We start from the raw sequence: 15,310 nt of genomic DNA, 5'->3' as shown, positions 1-15,310 counted from the left end.
TCGGAAAGAAGCCACGTTCTCCAGTGTTGTTCCTGGTTGTGTCAGAGCGGACGTGTTGCCTGAGCTGCATGCTTGTCCCCCAGCTCTGTTCCAGGCTGGCTCCTTCCCCTGGGTCATAACCACCACAGGTCACACTGTCCCAGTTGTCCCTATACTGAGTGACAGTGACTGTGGGCAGGCTACAACACCTGGGATGGGACTGTGTAGTGGCTTGTGTGTGTGTGCACTCGTGTGTAGTGTGTTTGCTTTTTTGCGTCTTGTGTTCTATAGTGCCTGCGCATGCCAGCCGGAGAAGTAAGTGTGTGTGTGTGTGTGTGTGTGTGTGTGTGTGTGCGGGGACCCATGGGCTGGATGGGGTGGTGTGTGTGGGCGGTTTTGCACCTGTCAGCTGGCTGCGACAGTAATGGAACAGTATGTGGTGGCAGGCGTGTGTACAGGCGTGTGTGTATGTGCGTGCGTGTGTGTGTGCATCAGGGGAGGTAGGGAAACGGACTGTGTGTGAATGTCTGTGTTGCTCATTTGTGTGCCATAGGATGTGTCCCTGCGTATGTCCGTGTGTGTGTGTGTGTGTGGCCTCGTTCAGCCCACTGAGAGCTCCACACTGAGGTCTGAGGGTCTCCTCTTGCCCCAGAACACCCTGCAGTAAAAGCAGCCAAACCCTCCCTCACGACGCAGACCTTTCCTGAGACGCCCTGACTGAGGACAGACACCACTGGACGACCGGAGAACTGTCACCTTCTTCCACACGACTTTCCTCAACCTCTCTCTCTCATCTTGCACGGTTCAAACTACAGGTTCACCAAAGTTGGATTCACCACAGAGCGACCGGGGTCCGTCATCTCTACGGGACAGGAATCGACGTGAACAGAAATTGGCAGTACAATAGAGGGAGTCTTGCTCTGTGTCAGTGTCTGAGTGTGTGCGTGGGTGTGTCTTGTGTATGCGCGTGCGTGTGCGTTTTGAACACTGGGGGGAGAAGGGGGGCGTGGGAGGAGCACAAAGTGTTTGCTGCTGTTTATATATCGTCATGTCCTCCCGGGGGCTGGCACCCGTTAATGAGTTAAGTGAATATTTAGGCCACTCCAAGCTGAGAGGAAACATACCCTCAGAGGAAGTACTTAATGCACACCCCCACATCTCTGCATACTAGAGGGAAAGAGAGAGGGAGCGAGTGAGCGAGCGAGAGAGGGAGAGAGTCGGAGCGCAAGAGGGAGAGAGAAAGGCTGGGGGGGGGGGGGGGAGGAAGACACAGTCAGACAGACATCTCCAGCTCCTACCCACCTCCTATAAGCATGGTGCAGATGGAGAAGATCTTCTCAGAGTCGGTGTTGGCGGACACGTTTCCGAAGCCCACGCTGGTCAGACTGCTCAGGGCAAAGTACAGGGATGTCACGTAGGAGCTCCGTACAGACGGCCCGCCTTCCAGCAAGCCCCCACCTTGACCCATGCCACCCGCCCCCGAACCAGACCCCGCCCCGCCCACAGCTCCCGCCCCAGTCCCGTTCCATTGGCTGGAGTTCCACAATTCTCTCCCGGCCGACTCGGACGTCGACACGTTCCATTGGCTGCTGTTGGCGTGGAGCGAGTCAGCGATTGCCGGGTTCAGCGAATAAGAGGGCATTGTGGCCAGAGGGGACAAGGTGTAGGGGGTGCCTAGACGCTTGGCCAACTCATGTAGCCATCCTGAAAAAGAGAGAGAGAAGAGGAGCGAGAGAGAGATGAAAAACAGAAAGGGAGGGAGAGACGGGTGGATTGAAAAAAAGAGACAAAGCTGTTACACAATGCTATAACTGAGCCAGACTAGTGAGAGAGAGAGTACCTCAAATCACCCTTCAGGCATTACAAGCACCATCTCGAGGGTGACATACTGCCAGTTGCCTAATTAGCTTGATGCTCTGTCACCTACATTAGCTATCTTAGGACATGTGTACCAGAAGTGTAATGTGTGTGTGTGTGTGTGTGAATGTGCATGTGTGTGTGTGTGTATGCTTGAGCTTTTTGGCATGCAGCTGCAGCTGAATGTATTTGTTTACAGCCGTGGGATTGTTTGTGTGTGCACCTGCACAGCGAACCCTCAGGAGGGCTGTTTTGAGGTATGATGCCAGAGTTTGAGCTGTATTGTTTATGCTTAACTCATGTACGTGTAGAGTAGAACACCATCCGAACTCCCCTGACTCTAATATCTGGGCAGAGCAAACAGCAACAGTTGTGCACAGCCAGATGGAATCATTCTACTGTCCGTGGTGCTGAAGTTCATTTCAGGCGGCCTCTCTACTTGCCTCTGTCCTTGGTCCTGAACACATTTTATACTTCTGTGTCGAAGCTGCTAAAAGTAGCTCAATCAACTTCCATGTTTCCCTTTCCAACCTAGTCCAATCCAGCACCATGTCCTACAACCAAGACAGTCCCTGTTCCATTCATATTCACCCAATCCCTTTTCACCACCATCTCAAAGGCAGCGGAAACTCTACTTGAAAAGCATTATGTGGCTAAATCTTGATTTGCCTTTCAGTTCCCAAGGATGTGAAGTGGATTTGAAAACACTATTCTGGTGGCAGACTGCAGACTGGCAGCCATCTTCCTAAGAAATCTAAATCCCAGCTGATCTGCAGGCCAGGGGAGGAAGAGGAGGGGGGCAAGGCAGGTGTCTCTCTCAATCTCTCGGCCTGTCAATCACTCCATCTCTGGCTGGGAGGGAGAGCCCAGGCTGTTCTCCTGCATTGTCGGGCTTTGAAGTGACACTCAAAGACAGCTTTGTCTCAGACCACTAAAACCTCGACAACACAGAGGTGGGCCAGCACAGGCACAGACAGAGGAAGACAGGTGGAGCGAGATTGCGTGTGTACGTGCGTCTGTCTGGTCTGCGGCTGGTACAGAATGCAGGGCGGACAGGGGGATGAACTTCAGCTCAGACAGAGGCATCCCTCCCTCTCCTCTGCCCTTGAATTATTGATGCGTCTCCACACAACACGTCTCAGCGGTACTCACACACACCAGCACAAAGAGTTCCATGGCCTTGGATCAACGCTCTGAGGTCTTTCATCTGTAGACACGGTGCTGTTCGCTGTTCTCCCATGCTAATAGAGTCCATCCGTAAACACGCTGTATGCAGCCGCTACAGTCATATTACTGGGAATGAGAGACCCGGGAGCGTAAGTGTACAGACGCTAGATGTACAGAAATCGTTAGACGTCTGGCTGGTAGGACTTTAATGGACCTGATCTCTCCCAGATCTCTCCTGTCTTTTCCACCGACAGCCTGCCTGCCTGCTGAACTCGATTGATTGTAATCAGTGGTTTGCCTAAATAATGGGTGGCTTGAATCAATATTTGGTCTCAAATCAATGTATCTCCTAATGGTGGTCCGTCAATAAAAAGTGACCTGCTACCCAAAAAGCTGTTAGCATGTATGTGTGTGTGTGTGAGGGAGAGTCAGAGTCAAGGGATGACGAGAGCCGGTCTTGTGTGTGCTGACCCTGCAGTACTCCACCAGTGAGCGGGGTGTGGGCTGTGTGTGTGACCCTCACCGATGTCCCAGGTCCCGGGTACGGTGCTCTCGATCTCGGTCCGCCCGATGAAGTACCAGACGCAGGCCATCCAGTGAGCGATGAGGGCGAAGGTGGACATGAGCAGGGTGAGCACCACAGCACTGTACTGGGAGTAGCGCTCCAGCTTCTGAAGCAAGCGCAACAACCGGAGCAGGCGCACTGTCTTCAGCAGGTGCACCCCAAAGTACTGGAGGACGACACACAAACACACACGGACGCACGTGATCACGCACACAGAAGCAGGTTGCCAAACAGTATCAACAGGCAGACCCACAGCATGTGTGTGTGTGTGTGTGTGTGTGTGTGTGCGAGCGAGCGGGTATGTCTGTGCACGCTGACCGGCGCACGAATACTCACCACGCTGACATTGAAAGCAAAGAGGAGGTCAAAGGGCAGGGCAGCAATCAGGTCCACAAACAGCCAGGTGGTGACGTAATGCACGCAGATGGAGCGGGCGTCGTACACCACCTGGCCTGACGTGCTCACAAAGGTGGTGCGGAAGTTGAGCAGGATGTCTGCAGACCAGACAGACAGTAGTGAATAAATGAAGCCCCCATCACCAATGGGTGCCAGACTGGTTTTGGTTGATTGAATGTATAGATGAAGAGTGATATTATACGTTCGAATTAATTTGAATAAAAATAAATTGCCCCATTGTTAATGGTTCATAGGAATTCACAAAAAAAAACTGCTAACTGCGACAATATCTTGACAAAGCCCTCTGATTTTTCACTATTTAAAATGTGAGAAGGTCCATGGAATTGTTTGGGTATGAAATTTCAGTACTGAAGTTGAATAGAAATAGCGGATGACTGGCTATTGATGCAAGAGAAGAGAGACTGGGGGACAGGCATGACAAATCATTGTGTGAATAGACAAAAATCTCTCCCTAGAAAACCACTGCTGCCAACAATAAGCCCTAATGGTCCATTGTGATTGGTTCTGATCATTTCCCAACTATGTAGGCATCGTTAACATAGCACTTAAATCTTTTATGATGTCAGTTTATCTGTTGCAAAAACTGGTAAAGATTCTTACCCGATAGACAGAGTTGCACTCACGGTAATATAATGATAATCAAATAAGTATTCATTACCATTAACTTTCATTTAATTTGATGACTGCAACAGCCAACACACAGATTGGAGTAACTGACTGAGGGCAATAAAATTAATGTAGGATGAAATTAAGCCAACACAAGATGAATGTCAATTGCAGTCAATGGAGGCTTGAGCGAACAATGCAAATGATGTGTGTGTGTGTGTGTGTTTGACTGTGTGTGTGATGTTGTTGTCTGTCAGTTGCTGCTGAAGGGAGTTCCCAGCCCTAGGTACATGTACTGTCGCTGATGTTCCAGGATGTCAGTGACAGGGATAACCATAGCAATTAGTGTCAGGGCATGAAGTCTGTTAACAGGGTCAGAGCAAAGTTGCATAAAGTTGAAACAATGTTTGAAACAGGGAACACACTTTGTTCACTCTAGTTCTTTCTTTTATAGCATTCAAAGTGACACAAAAATACAGAGACAGAGAAACAGAGCAATGTACAGAGAAATCCTAATCAAAAGGGAACAAGAATGAAAAGGATTTCTCTCGTTCTCCTTACCCAGCATAAAGAGGATCTCCACCAGGATGTCGCTGACACTGGGGGGGCTCCTGGGGGCTGGGCTGCCCTCGTCCCGCCCCCCCAAAACAGTGAAGCACACGTTATAGGGCACAGTGACCGCCACGTAAAAGGTGGCCAGCAGGATCAGCCAATCCCAGCCGGCCTTAAAAGTTCCATAGTGGAGGAGGATGAAACGAGACTTCTGAATGGCTGCCACCTTGTACTCTGGGATGGGAGGCTTCTCCCCAAACATGTTCTGGATGGGAGTAAAAGTAAAATGAACAACACTGTACCACACACACACAGACACGCACAGACACACGCACACACACACACAGACACACACACATATAGGCTCACATTGTTGAGCTTGAGCTTGCTCTTGTCCTGTTTCTGCAGGTGTCCAGACAGGTGGTAGAGCACGGCCCTGCTGCGCCGACGGTTCGAATTAAAGCCTGGGGGACGGGTGACCTGGTGCACCCTCAGCCCGGTCTCCTCATCTGGGGAGAGAGTGGACACACGAGGGCCTGGATTAGCCTAGCTTGTAGAATGCTACCAGGCAAGAGTGGATGTGGAAATACCTGATCTAATACTCCCTCGCTCAGCTCAATCTCCCACTAAAGACAATGTGTCCCTTTCACTCTCCCTAAATGAGTTTTCCTATCCTGTTGTCTGATTCCTGCTCTCTTCAGGATGACTTCATATTACACACCCTGGTAACTCAATTCAATCTAACTATAGTGGTTGACAAATGGAACTAATTGAAACTGTCTAACTGGGATGCATTTCAAATGGCTCAATCGGACACTCATATTGATAAAAAAAAAAGAAAGAGTAAAAATATAAAGAATGCCTCCTTGTCTGTCATCCTTATCACCGGCCCACCTTCCACCATCCCTCCCCCCAGGTGTGTCTGGGCTCCACAGTTAAAGATAACAAGGCAATGTCTCAGTGGTGGGAATCAAAGGTGAGGACTATAAGGTAGAGAATGTATGACTCACTGACAACCCAGAGGCCAGAAGAGAAAGAAAGAGAGTCTTGAAATGGACTTTTATGTAAGTACTCAATTACATTTTCACAGAAAGGAATAACCAAGCTTAACAAAAGCAACCTTTCTCTCTCCCAATATCCATTTGTTTATCTTCCCTATGTCTCTCTACCTCTCCCCTCTCTTGGTCCCTCCTGTATGTGTAGAACAGTAATTTACCAGAACAGAGTAACACCTGTATGCTAATTAGGCTCTTTAAAGGTTATAGTCATTATGTCCCGACAATAAATCACAGCCAAAAACATGAACATCTCTCTATTTATGCCCTACTGTCTCTTTCCCACTTTCTCACCTTTCTCCCTTGCCTATTTGACTGGCTCTGTATCCTGTGGCGTACTGTTAACGGTAATTCTGCTGGCTCCATTTAAAATATAATAGCCTCATGAGGAGCCAGGCAAAAACAGAATCAGAAGTCATTCAGGCTGAACACAATCATGTATATTGGAGAGATAAGTACGTGCGTAAAGAGAAAAGAGCCAGCCAGCCAGCCTAAACTGTTTGGGTTACGGGTGGGTGCAATAAGCTAGCTGCATGCTCTTGGGGGAAAACACAGTTTAGAACAATTCTAAACCCAGAATGATAAAATCACTCCATTTTATTTTCTTCTCAATTTCACCTCTATATTTCTCTATCTTCACATCCTCTCATTCAGAGCCCATGTACTTTAGTTTTAAGTGGAGTTTGAGGCTAAAAAGCCATTTGGGGTCGGAGTCTGAAGGGTCTTAACGTAATACCTGGTTTATTCCTCTGTCTGGACACCTGAGCCTCATCCAGACCATCTGACTCCTCCATTTAGTTCTGAATGAGTCTTACAAGCCGGACTCCAAACGAGCTGAACTCAGATGGGTGAGGTCCGAATCGTACCCAAACACACTCACCTGTCTCTGGGCCCTGTTCTGAGTCCTGGTCCTTTTTGTTGTCTGTGATATCTTTGTGGGACACCAGGTACAGAACCACCTCACCCTTCTCATTCTTGATGGGGACGATGTCAAGCAGACACCAGAACTGGGTACCTGGCAGGTAGGCAGAGATAGAAGGAAAGGGATTGGAACAGATGGAAATGAAACAAGCATGCATGTCCATAAGTACACGTACAAACACACGCACAACACGCGCACACATTCAATTTCCCTCTAAATCCTCACCTGCAGTGTGTTGATAGTGATCTCCCTGCTTCCCTCCCTAAGTCCCAGAATACAACCACAGTCCAATTGGAAAAGTCCAAAAATCCATTTCAGCAGTATGTTAGAATACCAGAAACCCATTGAAAACAAGATGTCCTTATTTCTCACTTTTCTGAGTTGAATATAAAGGGATGTTTATGTCTTCCGTATTCTGATTCTCCTACTTTGTTGTGTATTTGTTCAGTAGTTCAGTTGTTCAGTAATGATTATCCCACAGAGACATGCAAAGTAAAACTGTACATTTATTAATGTTCCTAAAGCTACATTTCTTATTAACACATGCTGTACAGGTTAGGAATGACATTATTTCTTTTCATCTAAAGCAACCTACAGTCACAATGTGTCATTTATTTGTCTCTGAGGTGATAAAACTAACAGCCCTGGTGTTGCACGCTTCACCTTCAAACCATCTGAGACTCACGAGAGCACAGGTGTCGGAGCATGGCCTGTGAGGTCCCCTGGGTAATGAAGTCTTTTAGCCTGGGAGAAAAGTAATCTCCCCTCAATTCTGCCTGAACCTGACCCTAACCTTAGTCCTATGTGTGTGCTGTTTTAGGCAATTCACGGGTCAATGGTCTCTCATTAAATGTAATTTTACTGAAATAACCCTGTTGAATGTGCTCAAGCGTGCATTCATGCATGAGGGAAATAATAAAACTGTGTGTGTGTGTGTGTGTAGGCCCAGAGCCCTTCTATTAGACCTCGCTATTTTGAGTATCACAGAGGAAGAATAAAGTGCCTCTTATTGAATAAAAGCTTTTTAATACTGTCTGGACTTTAGCCATTCAGAAAGCGTAATGACCTAGGTGCTGGCAGCTAACCGACCAGCAAAACAAGTCAAACAGAGGTCTCTTGCATAACTAAGCTTCCTGCATCGAAACTGTTACTGTCTCTGGTACTCATAAACTATATAAAATGGTGCATGGCTAGGGTCTAAATGAATGCTTGGACCCCAGCTGTATGTTACCCCCATTCAGACTGTCTTCAGGCATTTCTATGGAAAAACAGCAGATGGCTGGATATATGCAGTTGTGTATACGTTAGAACACTTGAACTCAACATCACTCCCCAACATGACATATCCAGATATCAGATGCATTGAGGAATTAACTTCAAACTAAAATACTAAGCACATATATCTGTGCACAAGTGCTTGGATGTACAGTGCATGTTAGTGTGTGAGTGCTAAGGGCATAAAGTGTAACTTCAGTGTACTGACAGAACATTCTGTATTCAGTTCATAAGTTCATACATAAGTAAACAGATGTGTTTCTATAGTAAGCACATCCCCAAGAGAGATAGGCATCAGGGAATAAGTATTCTCTTTGAATCTTCCTCTGTCCGTGCCTGAACTGCAAACCAGCCTGTACACCATATGATACAATGTATAACAATCACATTTATCATTCACATACTAGGCCGATACCACCCACAGGACAGTGTGGACGTGCTTGAACTTGAAAGTGAACTTTCATTGGCCTGCCTAGTAACGGTTTAAAACGGTATCATTTCTTTGGTTGAATTCACCGGGTTTGACTGCTCGAAATGGAGCACAAAAGCACCCGACAGATTCCTGCGACAGTGTTGTGGAGGGGAGGCACCTCCCCCCTTCCTCGCCTTCCTTTCCCTTCACCCCTCCCCTTCTCTGCCCTACACTCACCTCACCGTCACCTTCTGCATACTGGATGGTTTGGGGCCCACAGCACAGACACACGGACGGCTGTGACTGTTGTTTTACTTGGACATTCATGGGCACAGAGGCAACACAAGCTGGGAACACGAGGACACGAGCTGCTGGTCACCTCATACATCTCTGTTTACCCTTAATGTAATCTGTCCACTCAGAACATAGGCCTGTGGGCAGCTGTCGGTTTTAGAGGAAGGATATTTGGTACTTCCTGTTCATGTTACATCTGTATGACACATTGGATTGTGTTAACGTACGACCACTTTCTATGAATCAAATTGACGATCAATGTAACGGTTGGAGATCCTGCCCTCAGGGTAAAAAGTAAATGTAACAAATGTCGCAAAGTAATCTCAACTCAATGTCTGCCGACGAAGATGGGAGATGTGAACTATATTCAGGAAACTTAATGAAAATGTGTTTATCATTTTTCAAACCCCAGATGGCTGTAAAATGCTAATGTATGCTTATAGGGAGCCAATAAACATGAAACAACTGTTTAACTGTGTCTGTCGAAGGCTGCCTCTGAGTGACGAGAAGCCATTTTCTGTTTCTCTTTGTTAGAGTCTCATATCTCCAACCAGCAGGCTTCAGCAGTGCCATGCTACCCTACCTCCTCTCTCCTCCCGCCCTCCTCCCTCGGCTACTTCTCTCTTTCATCCTTTAGGACAACTCTTCTATGAACTGACCTCTAAACTTGCCAGATAAATACCGGCATGCATGTACACGTCAACACACACACGCAAGCACAGGGTTCTCAGGGTCTCACCTTCCTTCTTGTAGAAGACCAGTTCGGTCTTAAACTCCCTCCTGTCATCAAGTGCCCCCTGGATCTGAGCTGTGAGACGGTCGCTGGTCTCCGGCCCGTACAGGAAGTGACACGCGCAGCTCTTCTGCATGAGTTCAGCACGTGCATAGCCAGTGAGCTCGCAGAAGCCATCGGAGCAGTAGACAATAGGGTAAAGGGACTGGACCTGGGCGTTCCCGAGTACAAAGTTGCTGTCTGCAGGAGAGAGAGAGAGAGAGAGAGAGAGAGAGAGAGAGAGAGAGAGAGAGAGAGAGGGAGAGAGAAGGGACGGAGGAAAGCCATGGAGGAAAAAGGGGCCCGTGAGACAAGTTCAGAACATTTTCCATTGTGAAACAGGATAGGATGAGAAGCATTTCAATATTTCATCATCGACAAGACGACTCAATACAAAGGAAAGATAGAATCAGACGTGTTATACATTAAGGCAGCTTTTTTTCCCATCAGCAGAAGCCATCTTACCTCCGATAACAAACCACAGAAGGTGAATTGAGAACAGACGCTCTTCAAAACATGAGGTCCTGCTACTGTGTTCCCACTGTGCTGTCTGCTTTGTTAGCAAACACACTCTGCCTGTTTATCAGCTGATCTGTCTCATGAATCTCCTAATTGTAGCGGATTTGACAAGTGAGGATGAATGTGGTGTGTATCCCCACTAGCACAAGCTTGTGTTCTACCTGTCTAATGAGCCACTTCAACAGATGGGAAATGCCCTGATACTCATTAGAATGGGATGTGAAATCTGGACAGACTGCCAAAGCGAATTAGAAACAGGCCTCGACAGAGAGAGACAGACAGCATGACAGGAATAAGTGGAAAGAGAGAACGATACAGTCACAATCAAAATGTCTGTCAGTCAGTCATTAAGGCAGAGCTATTGTTAGCTCTCTCCCTCAACCAACAACTGCCAATGCTGAGCTCATCCCATTTACACAAACATGCCACGACTTGAACCTTGCCTTGTTTTGAAAGTCAAGTCAGTTGAATTATAAAGCACATTTAAAAAACAGCCAATGCCAACCAAAGTGCTGTACAAAATCATCAAATAGGGCAAAACAACAAGTAGGAACAACAGACAAACAACACAATGACAGTACGCACGAGTGACCCTACACTGACTCTGTGGCCCTCTGTGACATGCTTGCGTGTAAAAGGCCTTTACAAATACATTTGATTTGATTTGACTCGAAAGCCAAAGAATACAACAGTTTTAAGACGTTGACAGATGTTAGAAGGTGAGAAGGGATATACACGTGTGTGGACGTACGAGGGTCTTTGCACAGGTATGTGTGAGCGTGTGTTCAGCTCCAGCCCAGGGGCCATGGAGATGAAGGAAGGAATATTGTCAGGGAGTATTTATTGCTTTGTGCCCGAGAATCCATATTGATCTGTGGGATGGAGGGGTCCTGGGGGAGCCCTAGGTGGAATATGTCACGGGCTAATAGCCCAGTGGAGAGTGTGTTATGTAGATGTCTATGACAACTGTCTGTTGATTTGAGAGCTGTAATGAAGTGTGGAGAGGTGGGGGGTAGGAGACGGGGGGGTGAGTAATTAAATCACGGAAACAGGAACACAAACAGGATGCACACGTGTAAATGGTGAGTGCGTGTGTGGGAGGGGCAAGTGTGTGTGTGTGTACGTATGCATATTTGCATGAGTATTTGGGAAAAGGCCTTGGTGATCCCATCGGGGGGGAAATAGTAAAGGAACAAACCCACAGAAGATACCTGTGAAAAAAGCAGGAAGCTGTGTGGGGGAAGGGAGGGGGAGGACTTAGCTAGTGAGGCTGGAGAGAAGGATTCATCCCTTCAAGTAAACTAGTTACAGTCTTATCCCTCCCTGGGTGTCGGGGACATTAGCTAGCCAAGGATCCCCCTGGGGCATCGTTGAACAGGCTCTCTGGATACCAGCCAGATGGCCATCAACACAACAGCACTGGCCTGGGGAGAGCAGGACAGCCAACAGGTGTGTGTGTGTGTGTGTGTGTGTGTGTGCACGTATGTGTTTATGAGAACGAAAAATTTAGATGAAGACAGACAGAGAGAGAGAGAGCGAGAAAGATGGAAAGAGAGTGTGCGTGTATTTGAGAGAAAAAGGAAAAAATAAAGGGAAATGCGTGTTTTGAGTGTGTGTGCGGTTAAGAGAGAGACAGAGTTAAAGCCAATGTTAAATACCTTTCGTTTCAATGGGCTTTATTAGCATATTACCTTCTTTGTTCTAATTGCCATCAGCCAATAAGAAAATCCATTATGGTTTCACTCATTTATTGGCTTTCTGTCAGCCATAGTTCAGCCTCCTTCTGACCTCCCCCCTCCTTCTCCTCAGGTAAAGTAGGTTCAGTTCATTTTCTAAATGACTGGCAGCTCTATAACCAGTAGGCCTGTAAACCTTTTAAGCTCCACCTAGCAATGGCTATGTCTCTTTTGCAGCAAATGTTGGACAACAACGTCAACAGATATGTTCAATGCTAGGATGTGCTAATCAAGAGACACATAAATGAACATACTTGCCCATGTAGCAATTTAGACATTACAGAAACTGGCATTTATATCTGTCGATTCTATTGTCTTTTTAGCATGCCTGAGTGAACACAGACATCAATAGCTTACTAAACTAGCAGTGCACACTTATTTGCTTTGATTACTTTTCTTCTCTTAGTTGCTGTTGCCTGGTTACAGTTTCCATGTTAAACCAGCCACCCAATGTTTGTGTCCTGGTCTCTCTTTCTCATTCTGTCTCGCTCTGCCTTCATATTTCATTTCATACACTCTCTCTCTCTCTCTCTCTCTCTCTCTCTCTCTCTCTCTCTCTCTCTCTCTCTCTCTCTCTCTCTCTCTCTCTCTCTCTCTCTCTCTCTCTCTCTCTCTCTCTCTCTCTCTCTCTCTCTCTCTCTCTCTCTCTCACAGTGCCCTTCTGCCCCTCTCGCTCATTACACTCATCAGACGTTTGACACACAAGACTATTTGATGTCGTTCTAACCTGTTCTGTGATGCCCCTCTCTGCTGTAGCTCCCCCTTGCTCTCTCTCTCTCTCTCTCTCTCTCTCTCTCTCTCTCTCTCTCTCTCTCTCTCTCTCTCTCTCTCTCTCTCTCTCTCTATCTCTCTCTCCCTGTCCTCTCTCTCCCTATCATTTCTTTCCTCTCATTGCCACGGAGCCCATTTTTAATGAGGGTGTAGTCTATCACTGTTAGTGGTAAGGGACAGGAAAGTGGAGTCCCAACAGGGTGTGGGCTGGGTCCACAGGGTGTGGGCTGGGTCCAGCTTGACCTCACGCTAAGACCGGAGCAGTTGGCCCTGATATGGAGACCAGACAAGAGCCGGCTGTAGGAAGGCACCATATGGCCTTCACCCTGGGCCCATTTCTCCCTCTCCTCCCCCCAGCCTGGAGCAAGGCCCTGGACCAACGTCAATATGTGTGAATGTGAATTAGAAAGCCCAGGACACAGTCTCATCAGATTGTAAATAAGAGCGCCCTGCTCATGCCCAAGGCAGAACACAGTTGACTGAATGATTGATAGGGTGAGATCGCATGACGGGGAGGTCAGGTCATGAATTACAAAGATGCATTTTAGGACATGACATGACATCTTTCACTGTCATAACAACATTAAGACAGTGCACCGTTACATCCTAACCCTCCCTGGACCTAAAGCAAGGTTTTCAGACACCACAGATTTATATAGAAACATATTTGCTAGTCCATTCATCAACGGAGGATTGGTTTTATGTTAAGAGCCTCTCCTTAGCATATGGCAATAATTCCTTGTATAATCAGTTTAAGTAGGCTCGATTGCTGTTGGTACAAGGCTGTTCAACATTACAAACAGCCCGGTGGCTGTTATTACATCTTGGTTAGCAAAAAGCCATATAAAGTATGCATTTAATACATGGGATGCATTTTTAATAATGCCTCCTCTTTTGTAATGAATTTTTAACCAATCCTTAGCCATGGAGCTTTTTACTGCGAGCACCATTATCAGTGAGCCTCTGATCTTGGTTGATATTTCTGCCTTCTTGAGCAAGCCTTTGACACTGCATTTATAAAGGTGGACCTTTGAGATTTATTCCATAGGGTGTGTGTGTGTGTGTGTCTGTGTGTCCGCACTCATATGCATGTGTGTACGTGTGTCCAGTAAGTGTGTGTGTGCGTGAGTATGTGTGTGTGTGTGTGTTTGTGTGTGCGTGTATGCGTGCATGTGCGGCTATCGAGTAGTTGGCGCGCTGTAGGGGGATTTTAATCACACACACTCAATCCTTTCTCTCTCTTTTTTCCTTCTATTTTCCCCTCTCGTCTCTCTCCTCTTCCCTCTCCCCTCTCTCTTTTCTCCTCTCGTCTCTCTCCTCTCATCTTTCTCCTCTCTTCTCTCTCCTCTTGTCTCTCTCCCTGCCCCCTTTTGTCTCTCTCCTATCTCCTCTCCCGTCTCGTCTCTCCCCTCCCTCCTCTCCCCTCTCCCCCCTCTCCTCTCATCTCTCCCCTATCTCCTCTCCCCTCTCTCCTCTCGTCTCTCTCCTTTCGTCTCTCTCCTCCCCTCTCTCCTCCCCTCTTTCCCCTCATCTCTCTCCTCTCGTCTCTCCCCTCCCGTCTCTCTCATCTGTCTCCTCTCGTCTCTCTCCTCTCTCCTCTCTCGTCTTGTCTCTCTCCTGTCATCTCTCTCCTCTTGTCTCTCTCCTCTCGTCTCTCTCCTCTCGTCTCTCCCCTCTTGTCTCTCTCTTCTCGTCTCTCTCCTCTCGTCTCTCTCCTCTTGTCTCTCCCCTCTCCCCACTCTCCTCTCTCCTCTTGTCTCTCTCCTCTCCCCTTTCTCCTCTCGTCTCTCTCCCTGTCTCCCTCCTGCAACTTCCCAGTTTCTGTCTGATGTCTTTTCAACTTTCTTCCTCACCTCGGTCTTTATCTCTGACCCTCGAGCTGCCAATTAACAACCTCTCACAGCTGATATTTCTACATGCATACCCTTTCATTCTGCCCTCTCTCTTTCATTCTTACTTACTATCCCATGCATTAGATGTGCTCTGCACACCTGATATTGCGGGTTCACGGTCTAGCAGAATGTATGTGCTGATCAGTAATGCAGGGAACCACACTAACACGCCCTCCCTTATGTCAACAACTGTCAGAAGCTGTCAGACTGTCTATTTGACGATGACATGCTCTCAATGAGACATGGCCGTATATGTTCCACATAAACATGTCTCTGCTAGTTATGTAAAAGCAGTATAACAATATGACATGCAGGCTAGGTGACAAATGAACATGATAGATTTGGGGGGGGGGGGCTTTATCTGTTCAACTTCCACTCATTGTTTCTTCCTCCTCTAAACTTTGCCACTCGCCCGAAGGAAATGCCATTTAAGCAATAAGCCCCAAGAGGTCGTGTTTTGTGCTGATTTTAGAACAGGTAAGGCGAGTTGTCAGGCACAACGCAAATCAGCGCAAAACA

General features: G+C 47.3%; 1 protein-coding gene across 2 annotated transcripts in view; it reads right to left on the bottom strand.

The window, feature by feature from the left end:
- The window catches only part of kcnh3 (potassium voltage-gated channel, subfamily H (eag-related), member 3), a 62,006-nt gene that overhangs the window by 11,942 nt on the left and 34,754 nt on the right, over positions 1-15,310 (bottom strand). The window contains exons 2-8 of one of the 2 annotated variants that reach the window (XM_084688305.1): positions 9,841-10,074; positions 7,079-7,213; positions 5,513-5,652; positions 5,153-5,408; positions 3,905-4,062; positions 3,527-3,734; positions 1,282-1,683 (exon numbers count right to left, since the gene is read on the bottom strand). In XM_084688305.1, the coding sequence (XP_084544431.1) occupies positions 1,282-1,683; positions 3,527-3,734; positions 3,905-4,062; positions 5,153-5,408; positions 5,513-5,652; positions 7,079-7,213; positions 9,841-10,074 (1,533 nt within the window). Of the gene's footprint in view, positions 1-1,281; positions 1,684-3,526; positions 3,760-3,902; positions 4,063-5,152; positions 5,409-5,512; positions 5,653-7,078; positions 7,214-9,840; positions 10,075-15,310 lie in introns of both variants that reach the window. The other variant, XM_084688304.1, reaches the window with a different exon arrangement.

Source organism: Hypomesus nipponensis, chromosome 23 (genome assembly GCF_054491055.1).
Source record: "Hypomesus nipponensis isolate SF chromosome 23, ASM5449105v1, whole genome shotgun sequence".
NCBI classification, from domain to species: Eukaryota; Metazoa; Chordata; class Actinopteri; order Osmeriformes; family Osmeridae; genus Hypomesus; species Hypomesus nipponensis.
Note: the sequence above shows the minus strand (reverse complement) of the source record. Positions and strands in the feature narration are given on the sequence as shown.